General features: G+C 43.2%; 2 protein-coding genes across 7 annotated transcripts in view; one reads left to right on the plus strand and one right to left on the minus strand.

Moving 5' to 3' along the window:
- IKZF5 (IKAROS family zinc finger 5) overlaps positions 1 to 5,889 on the minus strand; it is a 13,513-nt gene extending 7,624 nt beyond the window's left edge. For 4 of the 5 annotated variants that reach the window (XM_050305361.1, XM_050305362.1, XM_050305359.1 and 1 more), the window contains exons 1-5: positions 5,815 to 5,889; positions 3,639 to 3,705; positions 2,646 to 2,740; positions 2,176 to 2,339; positions 1,728 to 1,910 (exon numbers count right to left, since the gene is read on the minus strand). In XM_050305361.1, the coding sequence (XP_050161318.1) occupies positions 1,728 to 1,910; positions 2,176 to 2,308 (316 nt within the window). In that variant the 5' untranslated portion in view covers positions 2,309 to 2,339; positions 2,646 to 2,740; positions 3,639 to 3,705; positions 5,815 to 5,889. Of the gene's footprint in view, positions 1 to 1,727; positions 1,911 to 2,175; positions 2,340 to 2,645; positions 2,794 to 3,638; positions 3,706 to 5,814 lie in introns of all 5 variants that reach the window. The other variant, XM_050305360.1, reaches the window with a different exon arrangement.
- A 56-nt stretch (positions 5,890 to 5,945) lies between these two features.
- Positions 5,946 to 19,721, plus strand: ACADSB (acyl-CoA dehydrogenase short/branched chain). Of its 2 annotated transcripts, XM_050305367.1 has the most exons (11): positions 5,946 to 6,031; positions 7,741 to 7,900; positions 8,159 to 8,259; positions 8,914 to 9,120; positions 9,565 to 9,735; positions 10,676 to 10,801; positions 11,175 to 11,267; positions 13,398 to 13,487; positions 14,904 to 15,041; positions 15,841 to 15,940; positions 16,624 to 19,721. In XM_050305367.1, the coding sequence occupies exons 1-11, from the start codon at positions 5,999 to 6,001 to the stop codon at positions 16,692 to 16,694; spliced, it is 1,290 nt and encodes a 429-aa protein (XP_050161324.1). In that variant the 5' UTR covers positions 5,946 to 5,998; the 3' UTR covers positions 16,695 to 19,721. The 2 variants fall into 2 exon arrangements, with proteins under 2 accessions (XP_050161324.1, XP_050161325.1); XM_050305368.1 differs by lacking the exons at positions 5,946 to 6,031; positions 7,741 to 7,900 and having other exon boundaries at positions 8,214 to 8,358.
- Positions 19,722 to 20,692: the final 971 nt, after the last annotated feature.

A 20,692-nucleotide genomic window follows, 5' to 3' on the forward strand; every position in this document is an offset into this window, starting at 1 on the left:
AAACACAAGAGAGAACTGTTAACCCCAGATCTGAGAGTAAGAAAAGGTAGGCAAATTCTTGGAGTAAGAGAAGGAATGCTGCCACTATGCCAAGACTCACATTTTGATACTTAAAGAAGAGAGATTTGATTTTTTGCTCTCTAGTATGGCTAAGTGGATGACATTTGATATTAAGTAACACATTTGTTCTGTTTAAGAAACCCTGTAACCACCATGAAAACCCTCCCAAGAACTAACAAACACACAATTCCAGCATTTTCTAGGAGCAATTTGTGCCTCCCACCAGCTCTAGCAGTCCATCTGCTCATGCTGATACCTGGCCAGCAGGAGCTGTGGGCTTGGGGATGCAAGCTTTCAGATGGCAACAGCTTCTTGCTACTGAAAAGATGTGACATTTTAAATTCGATGTTACCTCTGCATATTTTAAGTACTCTTCAAAAGTGAGCTCTGTGAGGCTGCAGCACAGTTTTTCCCACTCCACGGCCCTCATTTCACAAACTCAGCATTAGCACTGCACAGAGTAAAGCTGATAATAAAAGAATCCCTTGTTGCTCACATCTCATATCAGGCAAATGGCAGGTGAAGCTGTACCTGCTTCATGAAAAACTAGACCAAAAAAAAGCAGCTCCAAAGCCCCGTTGCTGCTGTGCAGCTCTGCAGCAAGCCTTGGCTTTAAGGCTATCTCAAAGGCAGGTAAAAAGTCCAAGGTTCTTTATCCACTACTGGAACTCCTCAAAATTTCCACTGGGAATCTGAAAACAGCAACAGCTACACACAGAGGTAGCTCCTGGTAGCACAAGAGAAGAATTTACCAGGTCCTTAGAGCCTCAACTGCAGAACTCTGATTTCTCGTTGTTGCCATTTCCGATCCCATTGTGCCTTGTCAGAACAAGTCAACACTGCAGGACCAGCACCAAGGAGCACTGAATTCCCCAAAATCCATCCTGGGATGGATGCATCTTTACACTTTTTGTGTGGAATTGTGATGGATATTGTGTGAAAGGAATGGTTCTCAGCAGAGTGAGAATCTGACTGGAGTACCTGATAAATTATAGCCCAGTTACAACAACGTGCTTCCTTCAAGGTGAGTCCCAAACTACCCAAAACCAGTGAAAGGAGACACGTGGAAGTTTTGGAACAGTCCATACCAGACTGGAAACCTATGAAAACTTTCACTCTTTGCAGAATACAACTTTTTTTTTCTTACTGCTCTAGTTAACAGCCCTGAAGTCTTCTGTGTCAGTGCAATATACTCAACAGACTTCACAAGCACCTTTCAACCTACCAATAAGAAAACTTTATTCTTCTTACTATGCTTTGTACTTTCACATCTAGAACGTTGAGGAGAACAGGAATATTTTCGTAGCTAAACAACAGAGGAAGAAAAGGCCCTGTAGATCTCCAGCTAGCAACATGTATATTTGTCACTTTTCCGATTAGCACAGAAAAACTAATAGTTAATTTTAGAGCCCTTTAATTTACACTGAAGTTTCCATGTTAAGCTTTACTCCCACAGAGTTACTCACAGTAAATGTCAGCAGGACTCTGCATGGTTTAAATAGATAGATGGCACACCTTTAAAACACAGTTATAAAAAACAACCCAAACCCTAGTTCTAATCATTAAGAACAACCAGGCTGCTTGAACAGTCAGCTCCTCACATACCAATCACCATGCTGAGATAACAGCCCAAGGCCCACAGCCCAGCCCAGCAGAACATTCCATACCTGTGTGAATCCTGATGTGCTCTATGAGCCGAGCTGTTCCTTTGCTGGCGTAGTTGCAGTATCGACACTTCAGCTTTCCATCAAACGTCCTTTCGAACCCATCCACCAACATTCCTGAGTTTTCATCCAGCGAAACTTCAACAGAGGGATGGTCCAGACCATTCTGATCACCTTCTGTCCCAGCTGTGGGCAACACAACACAGATTTGAATTAGGAATCTGTAGGACACTGTCATGCTGTGAGAATATGCCCAAATACCTTCTGCTCCTCTATGCCCTTGGTCTTTAAATATACAGAACCATGAAGGTACACACACATCTTTTGTGATGTGAAAATGGCTGTCAGAAATGCTTCCATACAACTGTAGCACCTGCATAATTACCTGGACTGTAAACAGTGCAGTCACTCTCCAAAAAAAGTCAGATTTATGGCCCTGAAATGAGCTCACCTCCCTGGAGAGTCTCCACTTCCTTGTCGCCAGTAACCGATCCAGAAATCATATTGACATGGTGAGTCTGCTGGGTGAGATATTCCTGAAAATCCTTCACAAAGTCCAGTGGTTCTGCCTTCTTCTCCCCCATATTGGCTCTTTACATTTACAGCCCCTTGTGCCTAGAAGAAAAAAATGCTTTCAGGACAGAGGTGTCACTGGGTTTGAATGCATTCATAAAAACAAGTTCTGGTTTTGGTTTGGTTTTCAACTGAAGGATTATTTTTATCACAAAGCACGACTCAGTGCACAGATTGACAACCACAAGAATATTATTTTTAGAGTATTCACCTCATTAAAGATCACCAAATGCAATTTAGGGGGAAATGGTTTTCAGCAACAGTAACATAACGACAATAACAAATCAGATAAAATGATGTCATAATCAAAATCAACTTGCCTTCTTTTAAAAAAAAAATGGATCATACCTGAATTTCACTTCCCTGCTAAGTGGCAAACATGCTCCAAAATGTACTCCCAACACACCAGCTAAAAAGCACAGAGCACAGCTTCTCCACTTTCCCTGCAAGAAGAGAAAGGAAATGCAAGTCCCTTATTCTTCCCAACTCCTGGGAGCTGTAAGAAAGAAACTTGAAAAAATATTTATGTTTTGGAGGACAGGCTCTAACACTCTACTGCTCTAAGCTTTATTAAAATGATTACACATCCAGCAAAAACTTTTCAAAGCTGCAGTCCTTCCTTCTTGCGCCTCACTGAAGGACACTTCTGCCTCACTGAGCATTTGAACAGTTTCTCTGATGAACATCTGGCTCCAAAAATATCCCACAGCTGGGTCAGTCAGATATGGCAGCTGTAATGTTGGGAAACCAACTGAATGTTGGGGAGTGGCAAAGATGGAAAGAAGACTTTAAAAAAAAAAAAGCACTGTTTCACAGTTCTCCCAATGTTTTAGTTTCCTATCCTGAGTAAAAGTCTTAATCCACTTGATTATTTTGCATTGAAATAAAAACATTCACCAGAAGTCAGTGGTCAGACTCTTTTTGGGGACTGTAAATAACAAACCTCTATAATTCACAATGAATTTGGGAAGATAGATTTTGGGATTGAGTTGGAAAGAGGGCAATGAGTCTGTCACATTATTATTCCTGCAGATTATGATCAGAAATAATTGACAATGCTACAATTTCAATAAGAATATCCTCGATTTTTTTAAATAGCTACTAAACAAAACATTAGGTGACCCAGAGAAACTCAAGCTCTGAGTTCAGGACCACATTTCAGCATCTTCTCCTGTGTTTGCAAAGCCACTCACAAGTGTTTGTTTGGTTTTGGCATCCAGCTGAGCTGTGTTCTCTCACATCATAACCAAGTATGACACCAAACTTCACCACACCACACCAGCATTTGTTATCACCATTAACTTAGTCTGGAATGTATCTTTATGTACCAATTTTGCCTACCTTCCTTCAGGTGTCACCAGCCCCCTGTAGGCTTTAAGTTAATTTGTGTTCCATTTGTTGGTGTCTCCTGAAAAAAAACACAAACCATAAAGGCATCAGGATATGAATTAAAGATAGGAAAGAGAAAAACAGGACAATGTAATGTAGGGTTCTGACCAGGCCAGATTTCCACTAATTATAGTAATAAGAAATAACAAGTTAAAATGAAACCAATTCTGAACAGTGAATCACAGAATGGTTTGGGTTGGAAAGGGACCTTCAAGCCCATCCAGTCCCACCCCCTGCCATGGGCAGGGACACCTTCCACCAGCCCAGGTTGCTCCAAGCCCTGTCCAACCTGGCCTTGGACACTTCCAGGGATCCAGGGGCAGCCCCAGCTTCTCTGGGCAACCTGTGCCAGGGCCTGCCCACCCTCACAGCCAACAATTCCTTCCCAACATCCCATCTAACCCTGCCCTGTGGTAGTGGGAAGTCATTCCCCCTTGCCCTGTCCCTCCAGACTTGTCCAAAGTCCCTCTCTGGCCCCCTTGGAGCCCCTTCAGGCACTGGAAGGGCAATGAGAACATCCCAAAGCCTTCTCTTCTCCAGGCTGAGCAAATCCCATTTCTCTCAGCCTTAACTGAGAGATTAATTGCCTTTATAATGATACTTAATTCTGAAAGTACACAAAATTTCAAAAAGAGCTTGTGGGAAAGACATTATTTTGGTGATCAACTGCATAAAACTTCCTGTCTATGCCTTGCTGATTAAACATGAAAACACTCATCCTTTTCTTCACAGCACTGGAGGGAAGTCACCACAATTTCAGCACCACCCCAAACCTGCCACTATTTACTCAAAAGGCTGAGGGAGCTGGGGCTGTTCAGTCCAGAAGAGGGGACCTCCCCCATGTGTGTCGGGGTCTGCAGGGAGGGGACAGAGGATGGACCAGGCTCTGCTTGGGGGGACCCAGCAATGGCACAGGAGGAACAGGCAGGAACTGATGCCCAGGAAGTTCCACCTGGACATGAGGAAGAACTTCTCTGCTGGGCAGTGACTGAACACTGGAACAGAGACCAGAGAGGGTGTGGAGTATCCACCATTGGAGATATTCCAGAACCATCTGGACACAATCCTGTGCCCTGTGCTCTGGGATGACCCCTGGGAGGTGGGACCAGATGACCCACTGTGGTTCTTTATCACAGAATCATAGAATTACAGAAGATGCTGCGTTGATCCACAAGGATCATCCATTCCAAGCCTTAGCCCTGCACAGGACCATCCCCAAGAGTCACCCCTGTGCCCCAGAGGATCATCCAAACCCTCCTGCAGCTCTGGCAGCCTTGGGGCTGTGCCCACTGCCCTGGGGAGCCTGTTCAGTGCCAACCACCCTCTGGGGGAAGAACCTTTCCCTGAGATCCACCCTGAGCCTGCCCTGACACAGCTCCAGCCATTCCCTGGGGGCTGTCCCTGCTCCCCCCAGAGCAGAGCTCAGTCCTGCCCCTCCTCTGCCCCTGCCCAGGCAGTTGTGACTGCAGGGAGGTCTCCCCTCAGCCTCCTCTGCTCCAGCTGAACACACCAAGTGCCCTCAGTGTCCTCACACGGCTTCAAATCCAGGCCCTTCCCCATCTCTTTGCCCTCCTTTGGACACTCTCCAATGGCTCAATCTCTCCCTTCCATTGTGTCCCCCCAAAGTCCCCCAGTGTTGAGGTGAGGCCGCCCCAGGGCAGAGCAGAGCGGGACAATCCCCTCCCTGATGCCCCCAGGACAGGGATGTCCCTCCTGGCTGCCAGGGCACTGCTGACTCAGGGACACCCGGCACCCACCAGCACCCCCAGGGCCCTTTGCCGGCTCTGCTTTAGCGCTTTCCAGCCCCTCGTCCCCTGGGTTACACACGCAGCCAGGGCTGACCCGTCCCAGGCGCAGAATGCGGCGCCTGCCCTCGTTAAGCTCCCGGCCTGACCGTTCCTGTGGCTCTGTGGTTCCCCCCGCCCTCACACCGGGGCAGCACCCGCGGGGCTGCGCCGCTCACCCGGCCCCGCTGCCGGCGGGGCAGGGCGGCCCTCCCCGAGCGCTGTGCCCCCGCCCCCCCGCCGCGCGGTGTCCTCCCGGCACGGGGAGGAGGCAGCGAGGAGAGGAGGAGAGGGCGTGGGAGGCGAGCGGAGCCCGTGCCGGTGCCGGTGCCGGTGCCACTCACCGCGGCCGCCCCGCGCCGCTCCCGCCTCCCGCCGCCGCCATGTTTGTTGTGCCTGCCCCGGCCCGGACCGGCCCCGCCCACCGCGCTCTCGCGAGACCCCCGGTGGCTTGACGTCACTAGGGAGAGGGGGCGGTGGCTCTGACGTAATGGCCGCGGTTCTGACGTCACGGCGGGCGGGGCCAAGATGGCGGCGGCTGGGCTGAGGGGCTGCGCGAAGGTGACGCCTCGGGGCGGGACGGGACGGGCAGAGCGGGGGATACACCGATTCCCGCCGGGATAACGGCGGCTCCGAGCCTGCCGGGCGCCGGTCCGGGTCTGCGGGGGCGGGGGCGGCTCTGCCGGCGGTGCGGGGGGTTTGTGGGTTCTGCCCGGTGGATTCTGCCTGGTGGATTTGTCCCTCCTGGGTATATTCTGGAGGGGCGGCGTTGCCGAAGTTCGCGCTGATTAAAGTTCTTGTGAAACGGCCTGCGAGGAGGCGGCACCGTCCCGGCAGCAGAGGCGCTTTGGGGTCTCCTAAAATACCAGCGCAAGGATGGGCGCAGGAGTGGAACCCAGCGAGGCCAGCAGAAAAACACATTGCTTTGGCCTTGTTCTGTTTGTATCTTAATGCTTCCCCCCCCCCCAAGGTCCTGCAGCATTAAAATCTTGGGTTAGACTGTAAAACAAACAGGAGGAAACCGAGAGAGCGGGGCTTTAAAGAGCTGAGGTGGAGGGAAGGGTGGAGATAAACAGAAAAATCAGTGTTATCAGCAACACACAGATCAAATGTGGAGTGTGGAGCAGGGCAAGCAGTGTGAGTCCTGTAGCAGCACAAATCATTAGCTACAGAAAAAGAGGAGGAAGAAAAGGGCAGGGAAGCAATATCCAAGGATTTGAGTAACGTGCAGGCACTTCAAATAGGTACTTTCAGTGCACTTTCAGGCACTACCTGAAAGTTAGTGATGCTGTACGACTGCATGACTTCTAACAATAAAAAGGTAAACAATAATGCAGTGACCTGATTCCTTCTGGGTTGTTTTTTTTTTTAAATATAACTGTTGAACTAAAACATAATTTCTGCACTGGGCTGTCATTACTCTGCAATACCTGTGAGCTGCTGCTCTGTGTGTGGGTGCTGACAGCCTTTCCAAAAGTTTCCCACTAGGAGGGCACTGTGCACTTTCCCTGACAGCTCTTGGTCAGTACTGGAGAAATATCCTCAGTGATTCATGGTATTTGTGCCACCACGACAGAAAACTGCTCTTCTCTTTGAGCTTGGGAATAAAGCAGTGGAAGGAGCAGGAGTTATGTGTGGTTTGTAGCGCTGTAGCTGCTGAGGAAGCACAGTTAAATAGATTGTGTGTGTGTAATCAGCCCCACTGGTCAGTACCAGGGCTGTTGAATGTGAGTGAACACTGAATGTTCACAGCAGTATTGGTTTTTATATTACCACTTTTTACTGGTTTTTTTATCTTCTGCACAACTGTCTGTGCTAAAATCAGAGTTTCCTTATCTTCTTGTCTCTTAAGACAAAAAGAGTTCATCAGTCTGTTTTACCTCCCTTCTTCAGCGGGGGAGATGACAAGTGTTGAAAGCCAACATGAAAGAGAGCGAATCGTTAGAAGGATCAAAGGAATTTTTACTTCCCGACCCCGAAGTTTGTGCTGGTTTTTGAGGAATGCTGCTCTGAGGGTGCGCTGTGAAAGTGCCCTGTGCTCTGGCAGCTGCACAGGCACCTGCTGAGGGCACAGCCAGTCCTGCTGCTGCTGTTCAGCAAGAATAAGTTTTGGAACACTAAACAGTTTTTAGGTCTCCAAGAGAGCTGTCTGGCTTGGATGTAAGTTCTGTTTCCCGATCATTCACTGAATAAAAGCACTGGGTGAAGTTCTGCATTGCTATGTGTGTCCAGATCTAACTGTTTGCGTGTTCTGTGCTTGTTGCCAACAGCTGACAAGAAATATTCCAGCATTCTTGGCTCCCTGGAGGTTTTCCCAGTGTGCCTTTAGATCCTCCAAATCGGAACTCAAGCCGAATCTCTCCAGTGATGGAGTTGTCTGTGCTCCACTTCACACGTTCACTGAAGAGGAGGCAATGCTGAAGAACATGGGTAACCTTGATCTGTGCAATTACAATTCAGAAATGTTTAACTGGAAGGGAAGTTTTAGCTTAAAATCTTATTCTTGTTGTTTATTTTTAGTTAAATGTTGAGATCGTTCTGGGGGGATTGTGCTTTACACTGAGTTTCTCTTGGGGAGGGTCAGGGAACACATGGCATAACCTGTCAGAAGTACCATATTCCTGTTATATTGATCCCAAAGGAGACTGTTGGAATACTTACACATCTTCTTTCTTCCCTTCACTGCAGTGACAAAATTTGCTCAGGAGCGAGTGGCACCTTTCGTGCAAAAAATGGACGAGAACTCGAAAATGGAGGACTCCATCGTACAGGGATTGTTTGAACAAGGGGTCTGCACGCTTTTTACTGACCCTTTGCCCAGAAAGTAACATCACTTTGTGAATCTCTAGCTGTGCCCTTTTCAGATTTTTAGATTTAAAGATTGAAAGGTATAATTCAAATGAGGCAAGGAGTCATTGAAATTCTAGTTTTATCAACAGCAAGACAACTCTAATTTGTTGTCTTTTTTACTGCATTATCACTCTCTATGTTATAATATTTTTTGCACCTCTCCCTGCCCCCTTTTATTATATATTTTTTAGTTCCTTGTTTTTTTTTTAATTTGGATAAGCATAATTGCATAGAATGATGGAAATGCCATGATTGATAACTGTTGCTGGAAATGAGTATCAGGAGTCCTCCATGCCCTACTGGGCAACCATGAGGACTTTTGTTGCAGATATCCTGGTGTTCATTCCTGGATTCAGTTTTATCCTTTCCTGCTGTCAGACCTAAAGCTGATCCTTAAGTTGTTTTCCAGCCTAAACAATTCTGTGAAGAGCTGTCAGTTTGTTAAGGGTGTTGAAGGAAAAGAGGTTTTGGGGAAGGATCTGCAAATTCTCACATTCTGTAGTTTTTATTTTAATCTCTTAAGTATCAGCCTGGACTAAAAAGCTGTTGACAGGAACTAACAGATTGATGTATTTGCACCTTTTCCATTTCAGCTGATGAGTATTGAGCTTGGGGAAGAATATGGAGGAACTGGAGCTTCATTTTTTTCAATCATATTGGCAGTAGAAGAATTGGCCAAAGTTGATGCAGCTGTGGCTCTTGTATGTGAACTCCAGAACACACTAACAAATAAATTGTTTACCACATATGGAACAGAAGAACAAAAGAGAACTTACCTGCCCAGGGTGTCTAAAGACACAGTGAGTCAAAGTCTTACTTCACTTAACTATTAAAATTACATTATAGTTTAGTAACGTTAGTGGGGGTCTTTTTTCAGTGACTAATGTGTGACTGCAGCTCTGGAAAATATGTGTGAACTTTTGAAACACTGGTTAGAGCTGAGATCTGTGGTGATATAGATACACCCTGTCATCAGTAGCTGAGAGGTAAAAGTGGAAAGGCACTTATTAGTTTCATTAAAATTTAATTCACTGTGGAGAAGAACTGTAAAGCAGTTGACTTTGAGAGATGTGTAATTACACAGTGTTTCTATTCTTAATCTCCCTATCCAAAACTCAGTTACCTTCATGCAGTAGGTTAAAATGTTTGAATTTAAGAGACTTGTCCTTGTTTATAAGCATTTTCATTGCAGAATTTGCTATCTGTTAAAATTGCAATTCTTTTTTTTCCCCTTCTCTTGACAGTTAGGCAGTTTCTGTCTTTCCGAGGCTGGGTCTGGCAGTGATGCCTTTTCTTTGAAGACTCGAGCTGAGAAGAAAGGAGACTACTATGTTATCAATGGCTCCAAGATGTGGATTAGCTTAGCAGAAGATGCAGGAGTTTTCTTTGTGATGGCAAATACAGATCCATCCTCAGTGAGTTGCTAAAGAACAACTGCATTTCAGTGACAGCTGATGTCTGTGAAACTGTGGGTTTCATATTAATAATCTGTGCACCTTTTCCTAGCTGGCAGCAAACCTTTAAAAATATTTCCCAACAAAAATCGAGGACTTGCTGAGCAATTTCATAACTTCCTTCAGCCAGGGAAGATAAAAATGCCAGAATCATAACTGCTGAGGGGAAGAGCACAGCCTGCATTGGTGAGGTTCTGAGGAACAGAAGGACACACAGTCTAAGCCTTTCCAACCCTTCTGAGGGGAACTAAATTGGCACAGTTGGTTAGAGGATGGCACTGATAACACCAAGGTTGCTGGTTTGATCCCCACATGGGTCACTCACTTAAGATACTGGACTCGATGATCCTTGTGGGTCCCTTCCAGCTCAGAATGTTCTGTGACTTAAATGACAAAGTTGCTGTTGTTAAAAGGCAAAATACAGCTTAAGCTGCATGCACTGGAAAACTAAAAAGTATCCTATGGTGAAGTATGTTTGAGTAAAAAATTACCCAGCTGAATATGCCTGTGTCAAGTTTTGTCCCCAGTTTGGATGTGGGAAGTAAACTGAGAAAAGTCAGCTGCAGATTTTTAAATCTTCTATACCAATAGGGTAATTACAAACACAACAGTAAATTGTTCAAAACTTTTATTTTTCAAATTCCTTCCAGGATCTTTGCCTTAAAATTAAAATTTCCTGGTTTGACTTAAATAAGAAGAGGGAGTGGTTTTCTTTCACTGCACTGAACAGTTGAACATCATCTTAAACCACAATTAGCACCAGACAACGGTGCCAGTGCTTCAGTAATACAGCATTAAGCAAGTGTAACATTTCAGTATTGGGATGAGATGTTTGGACCACCATTTGGTGATATTAATGTAAAAACCAGCTCTTGATTAATTTTTTAATCCCCCCCACCAGGGGTACAGGGGAATTACCTGCTTCATAGTGGATCGCGACACGGAGGGACTTCACGTGGGGAAGAAGGAGGACAAGCTGGGAATCAGAGCATCTTCCACCTGCCCAGTGACTTTTGACAACATGAAGGTATTGTAAGTTCAGCTGTTGAGGCATAATTTGTGTTTAATTGGAGCTTGACCACAGATAAGGGAAAGTATATTAACTAAATTCCCTGAGTTTTATCCCTTAATATTTGGTATATTTTAACTTTTTCCTCCCAGTTCTTGAGGGGGGCTTGAGTTTCTAAAATTTTGATGCCGTTTTTTCCAGTCATCAGTTTATAACCACAGGAATCAGGGAATGTTCTAATCAGATATTCTGGGGATCAAAATGTCTGCTTTATGTTTTATGCCTTCGCTTCTGAGGAACATTAAATAAAACATGTGCACCGATTCGTCTGTGAACCCTCCTAGCAGTTGCAGAGCAGAACTGGAATAATGGAGTGGTTTTTATTCTTTAGGTTCCTGAGACCAATATCCTGGGACAGGTTGGACAAGGCTATAAGTATGCCATTGGAATGCTCAATACTGGCAGGATAGGGATTGCTGCACAGGTGGGTCATTTGCTTTATTACTGAATGCAGCCAGTTTGGATTGAAATCTATGAAATATTTAAAGCTGTTAAGAAGAAACGATTTAGAAAATGCTTTACTAAAAGCTCAGCTGCCACTAGATGTCACTGTTCCTGTAGCTAAATTCCAGTAAAAATGGGAACAACTGTCAGAGGGAAAATTCTCCTTTGGTGACATAAGCAGTGGATTTAAAAAACATTAAATGGCAATTAGCTTGTCTCTGGTCCTTAACTTATTGCTACTGAATTATGTCAACATTGTTATCTTCCATTATGAAAATTTATTTTGCACAGAAAGCTGGCTTTGGAAAATAGAACACACTGAAATGTATAATATTAATGCTTCCAACTGTGATTGTGTGGGATTGGCAAATGTGACTTTACACTGACTGATGTTTTCCCCAGAACTTATTTTTTAAAGTCAACTAATTTTTTAAATAAATATGGTTTTCTATAGGAGAACTGTTCCAGTTCATTGTTGTGTTTGAAAATTGCACCATGTGGCATCTTAGGGAAAAGTATTTACTGACCCTGAAGTAATTTCAAAATGTTGTATTTCACTGTAAAGTCAGTTTTCATCTCAGATTGCTGCTGATCTCAGTGGAAATCAGGTTCAGCAATATAACAAAATGATCTGTGATAAGTTTTTATATTTTAACTTACTTTAGCAAGTAATATTTTCTTTGCTTCTGCTTCATTGTGCACTGTGTCTGTACTACCAGTCTCCTTTATCTTTTGCCCTAGTTTGCAGACACACCAGAAGTAATCATCCTCATGAAATTTAGACTTTCTACGTGGCTGATAATTGGACTCACTTTTCCATCATTTCGAAAGATTACCTGTGATTAAACTTTGTCTGATTTGGCATTTAAAAAGGGCTGTGGGCCCAGTTGTTCCCAGAGATATAAATAATATAGAGGCTCTGGCAGTAAAATACATGGTCTGGATTTTACTCTTAATTACTCCAAGTTACACCTTAATTAAAAGCTAAGGTCAGGTAGTTGTTACATCTTAGGTACTACTTTCTTGGCACCTTCAAGTTCAGAGAAATGTACTTGTCAAGAGCAGCAGCTCTAAAGCCCTGTAGTATTGAGCTTAGTTTTGCAGCAGTAATAGTTTTAAAAGATAATGAAGATCTTAAAAACTGTAATTGTTGGCTTTGAAAACAGTTTCAGGTGGTTTTAGTGCAGGGCAGCTGCACATGTTGTTACAGGTGGTGCAGTTGATGTCCTTGATTCTTCTATAAGAGTTAATATAAAGAGGTAACAAATCTGGTAATGGGGCTGATGAGCAGCAGACTGCAATGTTTTTTGGGTTATTTTCCTAAAAACTTAAATGCTTAAGGAATCGATGACCTGGTCAATCATGTCTTTATCAGCTTAATGTGTGGGTCTGCCCAAAAATACCCATGGACATAATTAAAGGTAGTTTGACTGGGCTGCTTGATGTGACAGCTGACTGCTTTTGTCCTTGTGGAAAGACAAAGTTGGTCTAAATTCTTCTGCAGTTGTTCTGCAGAGTTGGAAAATACTGGAAGAAATGTTAACTCTCCTTCCACTCCACTAATTTTCTAAATTGTGAAGGAAATTGCTAATTCTGGCAGTCTAATGTCCTCTAGAAAATGAGAAATTATTTTGATTATGAAAATAGCCTTTGACTAATCATTCAAATTATTTTTCCTTTAATAGTGTAATGTAGATCTATAGATCTTTAGTTTACAGTAATTTTCCCATGTAATTGCAAATTTTCCCAGGAACGCTTAATATTTATGCAACCACAGCCGACCCATAAGTTTTGTTCAAAAATCAGTGGTTTTCACAAACACTTGCCTATGGCAAGAAATGGAATAGCATGAAGTATAGGCTTGTTCCTCAAACTCCTTTTTTTAAAATCATAACTCACCTCGGTATGTCTAATAACTGTAAAATTCTGGCTCTTGAATTCTTTGTAGAACCCTTACTGTGTTTTAGATTTCTGTAGGTAGGAAGAAAACTGGAACTTTTCTCCTGAATATTAAGCTGCCTGACCAGAAGAAGATGAGCTGTTATCATCTCCACTAGGTGCATTCAATTAACCAGTTTTTCCTGACCATAGTCTTTGTTATTTCTTACAGATGTTAGGACTGGCACAGGGGTGTTTCGACCACACAGTTCCATACACAAAAGAGAGAGTCCAGTTTGGGAAAAGTGTCTTCGATTTCCAGGTACTTGTCAATGAAAATATGGGAAGTGCTCTCCAAGAAAGAAGTAGTTACCACAGGAGTCAGTAAAATGAGCAGTATGAGGTAACATAAAAATAGTTTAAAACTTAAAAGCGTTATTGACATGACCCCTTTTGCTCGATAACTTATTGACAGGCTTTGAAAATAATACACGTGGAACTCCCTTCTCTTCTGATTTTAATATCACAGATTTTAATATCTGTTGAATATGTTCCAGTTTTTATACCCTTTCATGAGGTGCAGGGGAAGGCCTTTTTCTGGAGCCACTAGAAATTATAAAAAGATGAGGGAAACTGATTGAACTGTTAGATTTCCTGGGTTACACGAAGGCATTTAGTTTTCATTATAATATCTGTATCTTACCACCAAAAAGACTCTTTGTTGCAAAAATGATGTATAGTTTAATAAGGAAGATACATAATTGTAATTACTATAGTAATTTTCTCATTAAAAGAAAACCTACATCTCAGCTGAAGAGAAGGAACATTAGCACTCCTCATAATTTATGCAAATTTTAGGAAGCACTCACAGATACCTAGGAAATGATTGGAACTGCGTCTTTTGAATGGGAAATGGAATTTATAATTGCCAAATCATTTTGGTATTTTGACCTGCATATATATTTCTGCAAATCCGAGGGAACCGTGTTAATGTCCTAATAAGATGAAAGATCTCATTGTGTTTTAGACTGCTAAATGTTCATTTTCTATCATCATAATGTTTGGGTCTTCTTAAATAAACCCATTCTTCTGTAATACCTGCCATTTAGATGTGAGCTCCATCACCTTTTTCCTTCCCCTTGGAATCCATTCCTCACTCGTGCCCTCTGTACCTTTAAGCTGCTCCTGACCCTTGCCTCGTGCCTCTGGGACATGGCAAGAAGTTGTCCCTTTCCTGGTGCTCCACTTTATTCCAGAGGTGCTAGTTTGCAAGTCTTCCTGGGTTAAGCTCAGCAGGGAACCAGACTTGTGACAGTGTGAATGTCCTCAATAAACAGCTGCAGAATAAGAACCCAGCTCTGGCCTCCCTGTGTCTCTGCGGTCCCGAGGAGGACATTTAAGGTTTGGCTAAAACTCTCCTTGATAACTCATGGGTGCAGATAGCTAAGTAGTAGGTAGTTCTTGCTCCTGTCCAGCCACTCAGGCAAGAATTGTACCCCAGTCCTCCTGAATCCAAGGAAAGGGAGGGAGAAAATAGGAGTGCAGTTCCCAAAAGCACATCGATGGCCCAGAGGTTTTCGGTGTCAGCAGATGCAGAGGAACACGCAATTCCTGCTCCGCCTGGGGTTCGCGGATTTATTTCAGGGTGTAGGCGCGTTCCCCGGTGGAAGGCGTGGCTGCTGGTGGGAATTCCAGCGGGGCTGTGGGTGCTGTGTGAGCTGTGCTGTGCTGCTTGCAGGGGATGCAGCACCAGATCGCCCAGGTGGCCACGCAGCTGGAGGCGGCGCGGCTGCTCACCTACAACGCGGCGCGGCTCGCCGAGAGCGGCCGGCCCGTCGTCAAGGAGGCCAGCATGGCCAAGTACTACGCTGCTGAGGTAACCCAGCCTCTCTCTTCTCTGTGCCACTGCTGCTTAGGAAAGTGCCTTCTGCTACAAGTGTTTAACCTGTAATTCACCTCTTGCTGTGAAATCTGTGGATGTGCTTTCATCTTGTCCGCCCCCATCCCTGGGAGTTGGACGGGGCTCGGAGCAACCTGGGCTAGTGGAAGGTGTCCCTGCCCGTGGCAGGGGTGTGGAATTGGGTAATCTTTAAGGTCCCCTCCAACCCAAACTGTTCTGTAATTCTGTGATTCTCAGTCTGTGTACAGAATGTAAAGTAAGTCACCCTCGTGCCTCCAAGCAAATTTTTTAGAACCAAGCAATGACATTAAAAGAGGCAAATGAACTAATATTTTCACTTCATCTGGAGGGATTTAATTTTCTCAGAATTCTCCTTTTGTGGCATGAGAAGTGACACTGTGAGAGTTCATTTGTGAAGATTTCAGCTCTGTTGGTCACAACTATGAGTCTTAAAATGCTTCAAAACTGGGTGACTTCTGCCTCTTTGCAATTGCTGTCTTGCATACCACTGTTAATCTTTTCCACAGTGCAGCACAGGAACTATTGCTCTAACATTTAGTGAATTCTTGATGTGCTTTGATTTGGAAAAATGTCTTTTTTTATTCTAAAATGACTTGCTGTAGAGGAATGCAAAAATATCAACCCTTCCTCTTCCCACCTGTTGTAGTTACTGCTTTATTGGCTGGTTTGTTTTTCCTTTAAATAGCTACAAAGCATAAGATTTACTACCACTGTCATGAAATTGAATCCTGTAACTGTGAAACTATTTTCATAGGTTGCAACACTGACAACCAGTAAATGTATTGAATGGATGGGAGGTGTTGGATTCACAAAAAATTACCCAATAGAAAAGTATTATCGTGACTGCAAGATAGGTGAGTGAGAGTTTCTTACAAGTATCTCCTGTAGCATTAGTGATATTCAAGAGGGTGAATGACTGGCTTTTTTTTTTCCCTAAGTATTTTTTCCTGCATGAACATGGATTCAAAGGCTCAGATACAAGAGTGTAAAACTTTAGGTGTAAATACCTGTGTACGTAAAGTTAAAATGTTTAATTACATGCCAATAAAACAGACACAAACATTGTGTCCCATTCTGTTAAGAAAATTCCAGTTTAAAAAAATTAAAAATACCCACTTTGGCTCTCAGATCTGAATGTACGTCTAGTTCTGTTTTCAGGATTCCTCATTTACTGGGATAGTCTTTGGACCCAATACTGACATTTTTAACAATATTACCCTTTGGCTTTTATTGTGATAGCATTTGGAACTGCTTAATTTTTGTTGGCTGTTTAGAAATTGCTTCCCATGAAAATGTCTTGTTGTTATGTTGTGCCAGCCAGAAGAGTGCTTTACTTGTTGCAGATAATAAAACATGGACATTTATATTTCATAATATTATATATATAAAATTATAATTCTGTGTTAGCCCTTGCTCAGTAAAACTTCACTTCATAATTGAAAATGTTCTAGCTGGACTGTTAGAATGATATTTTGGTCTCTCTTCATATATTCACTGTGGTGTTTTAGTCTGCTAATTTATTTTCTTCTGATTTCAGGTACGATATATGAAGGAACCTCAAACATCCAGTTGAGCACCATTGCCAAAATGTTAGCACAGGAATACTGAAACCATGAGGAATTCCTTGACTGTTAAAGGACATTATTTCCCTGAAAGCTCATTGTGAATTACCCATTTATTTATAAATACAAAAAGCATTATTGACATCATAAATCAGATGAAACCATAAGGAAAACCATGAATTCCCCATTTCAGCTCACGTGAAATCCTGAATTCCACGTTCAGACCCCAAGTGGGGGTTATAATATTGCTTCCTGCCTGAGAGAATTCCGAGATAATTCCTTGGATTTAGTCACCTTAGGTTATGCAAGCAGTGCATCTCCACTTGGGGATTTCAAAGTGAAAACAAAGGAAGCCAAATCCTTGGCATAACTGCTGGGAGAGGTTCTGATAAACCACCTGGGAGGGAGGGAGGGCTCTACAGGAGAGAGAGCAGTGGTGGTTTCCTCTCTCCCAGCTGTGGAGCTGCTGTAATTGAGGTAATTTTTACAGCAGCCCTTAGTGTGTTCTTAAGGATATCTTTGTAATTAAGCCCTTCCAGCCCCAATTTGTACTCCTGAAAGGTGGATAATATCCACCTCCCTTCCCAGCCTTCTCAGCTGTTAAGGGTTTTAATCTAAGAGGCTATTTATAGTTCTCCTTTCATAAAAGGTTGAGTTGAAATCTTTCTGAAATGGGGTTAAAAAAGCTCTACTAGTTCTGCAAAAAGACAGAGATATAAGCTGGGTAATAATAGGAGTGCTGTGATACTTCCTCACAGTGGCCTTTCCATGTTCAGTGCATTTTACAAGCATTCACCCTCACATCCTTCCTGGGAGTTAGGGAGGCACTGTTAATTTGCAGCCTGGAAAACTTGCTCCTGGAATTAGCGGTTCTCCAGCATAATTTTTCCCCTTTTGAAAGACATAAAGGGGCAGGGGGATGGGAAGTATCTGGGTTTTTTTTTTATCCCTCTCTGTTTGGTTTAAAATTAGACATTTTATTTACAGCAGAAACCTCTTCAGTGCTGGAGAGCTAATTAACTAATAATCAAGAGACAGGAAGCTTAATATATGAAAAATCATCCTAATTGCTGTAATTGGCAATCTGTTTCAAGTGTTTTGGGGAGGGAAGGATTGGTTTTCTGGTTTTGGCTGACTTAGAAGAATCTCATTTTTAAAGCTGCTGCTCGCTGATGATTCCCTTCGAGTGGAGCTTAGAATGTTACAGGCTGAGACTCCCAGAGGATTTGCTGGCAAAACTGGGGCAAATGACACTTAACAAGTAGGATTTGTAAAACAGGCAGTTTTTTTGCAGTGCCTTACGCAAAGAAACCAGCAAGGATGAAAAGCACCATTAAAAAGTTTTCTGACTTGCTGTCAGCTTCAAAGGGAACCAACTACTTTAGTGAATTAATCCCCTCACGTGCACACTTTGCCTGTTGATAGGCAAGGACTTACTCTGGTCGTTGTCCTAATGCCAATAAAAAAGCCCCTCTCATATCAGCTTTGAGATTTTCAAGAATACAAGAGTGGGAGGGCAGACTAGATGGGTTCTGAAGTTTTCTTCTAGCATCTTTATTATTATTACTATTGTTACTATTGTTTTATTTGTTATCAGTATCATAATTATTAATGCATTTCAGGTGGTTTGCAGGCTTGCTTTCAGCTGAGTTGAAACAGCTGGGGAAATGTAGACTAGAATTAAGACTGCAGACACCCCAACAGTTAGCTACAGTTACTCTGCTCAACAGTCTGTCTGTGAGTCTAAAATGATCACAACCACACTCCAAAATGCTTGAGTTAACATTGATAAATGTGCTGAGTAGTGCCAAGGTGAGGCAGCCCTTGGCTGCTGCAGTTTAACCTGCTTTGCTCACAGGAGTGTCTGCAGAGACCAGGGTTTGGTTCACACTTTTCACTGGTTCTGGTTTGAAATACTTAGTTTGGCTTCTGCAGTTTTGGGTGAGGCTGGGAAGTGAGAGGAAATCCTTAACTGACTTCATACAGTGCCAAAAGCAAACCCTTTGGGCAGGAAAGTGCAGAGCTCTTTGGGTTGGATATCCAGGGTTATGTAAAAGGACTGTCCCTTTGTGTAGAACTGTGTCAGGTGTCCATTTGAAAAAATAATCAGGAAAAAATGAAAGTCATGTGGTTCTTACAGCCTGAACTTGTTGCCTGAGTCCAGGAAACAACCTGAACATCTTCATCAGCTACTCAACAGTTCATTTCAGAAAAGCAAGGTCAAGCCTTTAACTAATGTTACAGCTGTAAATATTTCACATAGTCATGTATGATGTATTTTGTACACAGTTTTGAAAGAAATGTGTATCTTGTATTTGCTATTTACGTACCAAATTCTGTGGAGGAATATATGCACAAATCTATTTTGACCTCTGAGTTTCTTTCATCCTTGTTGTAAAATGACATGTGGAGATCCCCTTAACTCTGATTCCATTGCTGCTCTAAACACAGGTGTTGGTTTAGCAATGAGAAGTGCTGTGCTTTGTCCAGGGGCTCTTAAGAGCTGCCTGTGCTCCCCAGCCCCTGTTTGGTTCAGGGCAGGCATTTATGGGTGGTCATAAACTGCATTTCTACATTTGGCAGTGTGGGCACAGGCTGCAGAGCTGGCACTGGGAGTGCTGTGAGGCTTTCTGTGCTAATGCCAGGGCTCAAAGCTGCTTTATGTCCTCAATATGTATTTATATTAGTGATTTTTCCCTTTTGTGCCCTCAGTCAGCCCAGCTGATCCAGTCTGTTGTCCTGGAACAGCATCTTGGGTTTGAAACGTCACATGTGAGCTTCCCTGGTTAGAGGAAGAAAACCTGTATTGAGGATGTATTAAAAAGTGCCTAACTTTTATTTTTGACTTGATACAATACTAATCTCTTGTATTGGGTCATGGTTCTCTAATAATCTGTCATTTAAAATTTTTACCAGACCTTGGAGGTTTTTTTACCAGGAGAGAATGACTGCATCATCTGTCAGGGTTTTTTTCTAGTTCTGTTCTGCTTGGTGATCAAGGTCTGAGGCCGATTTCTGCAGAAGGGTTTAATCACTACTTGGGAAATACTCAAATACAACATTTTGTATCATGTTTTCTGTGCTGTTGTTTTTTCTTCCATATTTTCTTTTCCCCATGTAAAGATTGCGTTAGAAGAGGCCAATGTGAAACACGGAGTAATTGTTCATTGGGAGCCTTTTGCTGCGTAAAGACTTTTCTAATTAACATGTTATTGCATTTCCACTTGCAAATCTTTCTGGTGAGAGACACATTTCAAGCTCTTCCTACCAAGCCTGAAACCCTTTTTGCTGGAAATCTTCCTCCTGTGGGTTGGCTCTCTGGAGCTGGGTAGTGTGGCTGGTTACACACGTGGGTGACAGCCCTGAGCCCACGGCAGGGACAGCCAGGCATGGGTGCAGAGGGAATCCAGGCTGACAAATGGGATTTACCACCATTACTGCAGTTAAATGTGCCAGTTGTAAAGATCAGCTGCTGTAATTAACAAAGTCCAGCTTAGTGGCATTGAGGGAGTTTCTCTGATACCAGAGACGTTATTAAGCTGCTTTGAAATCTTGGCATTTATTACCCTCTGAGAAGAATCTGTTCGTGTGCAGGAACTGTCCAATGCACTGGGTAACTAGAAACAACCAGTGTGTTTCCTAATAGCTTCAAATGTTGATCCACAGTGGCATATTAATAACATGGAGTGTGCAGTGCAACGTTTTTTCCGGTGAAATATTTAAAAATATAAACCCAAAAATACGTACAGTCTCAATAGACAGTAATAGCATTTTTATATATTTTGCCTTTCAAGATCATTTGGGTTTACATCTGCTCTCTGTCTCAGTAGCTGTAGAGCTGCTAATACTGGAGGACTTAAAAAAAATGTCAAGGTGGCTTCACTAAAGGTCTTAAAAAAGCACCTGACAGAAAACTCGCTGTCAGTAGCCAAGTAACCAGCACTTTCAGATCTGGATTTATTTAAGGTGCACAGTGAGGACTTAAGAACGTGCAGAAAAAGAGGTTCACGGAGCATTTTGCAGGGATCTGTTTGCAGCTGTGAG

The sequence above is a fragment of the Myiozetetes cayanensis genome, unplaced genomic scaffold, assembly GCF_022539395.1.
Source record: "Myiozetetes cayanensis isolate MyiCay16 unplaced genomic scaffold, myiCay2020 scf10, whole genome shotgun sequence".
Lineage (NCBI taxonomy): Eukaryota > Metazoa > Chordata > Aves > Passeriformes > Tyrannidae > Myiozetetes > Myiozetetes cayanensis.

What these genes read in the sequence shown, in the direction of transcription:
- ACADSB (XM_050305367.1), top strand. Translation starts at nt 5,999, where the DNA reads ATGGCGGCGGCTGGGCTGAGGGGCTGCGCGAAG. An exon ending in GGCTGAGGGGCTGCGCGAAG is followed by an intron (nt 6,032 to 7,740) that starts GTGACGCCTCGG and finishes TGTTGCCAACAG; the next exon opens with CTGACAAGAAATATTCCAGC. An exon ending in AGGGATTGTTTGAACAAGGG is followed by an intron (nt 8,260 to 8,913) that starts GTCTGCACGCTT and finishes TTTCCATTTCAG; the next exon opens with CTGATGAGTATTGAGCTTGG.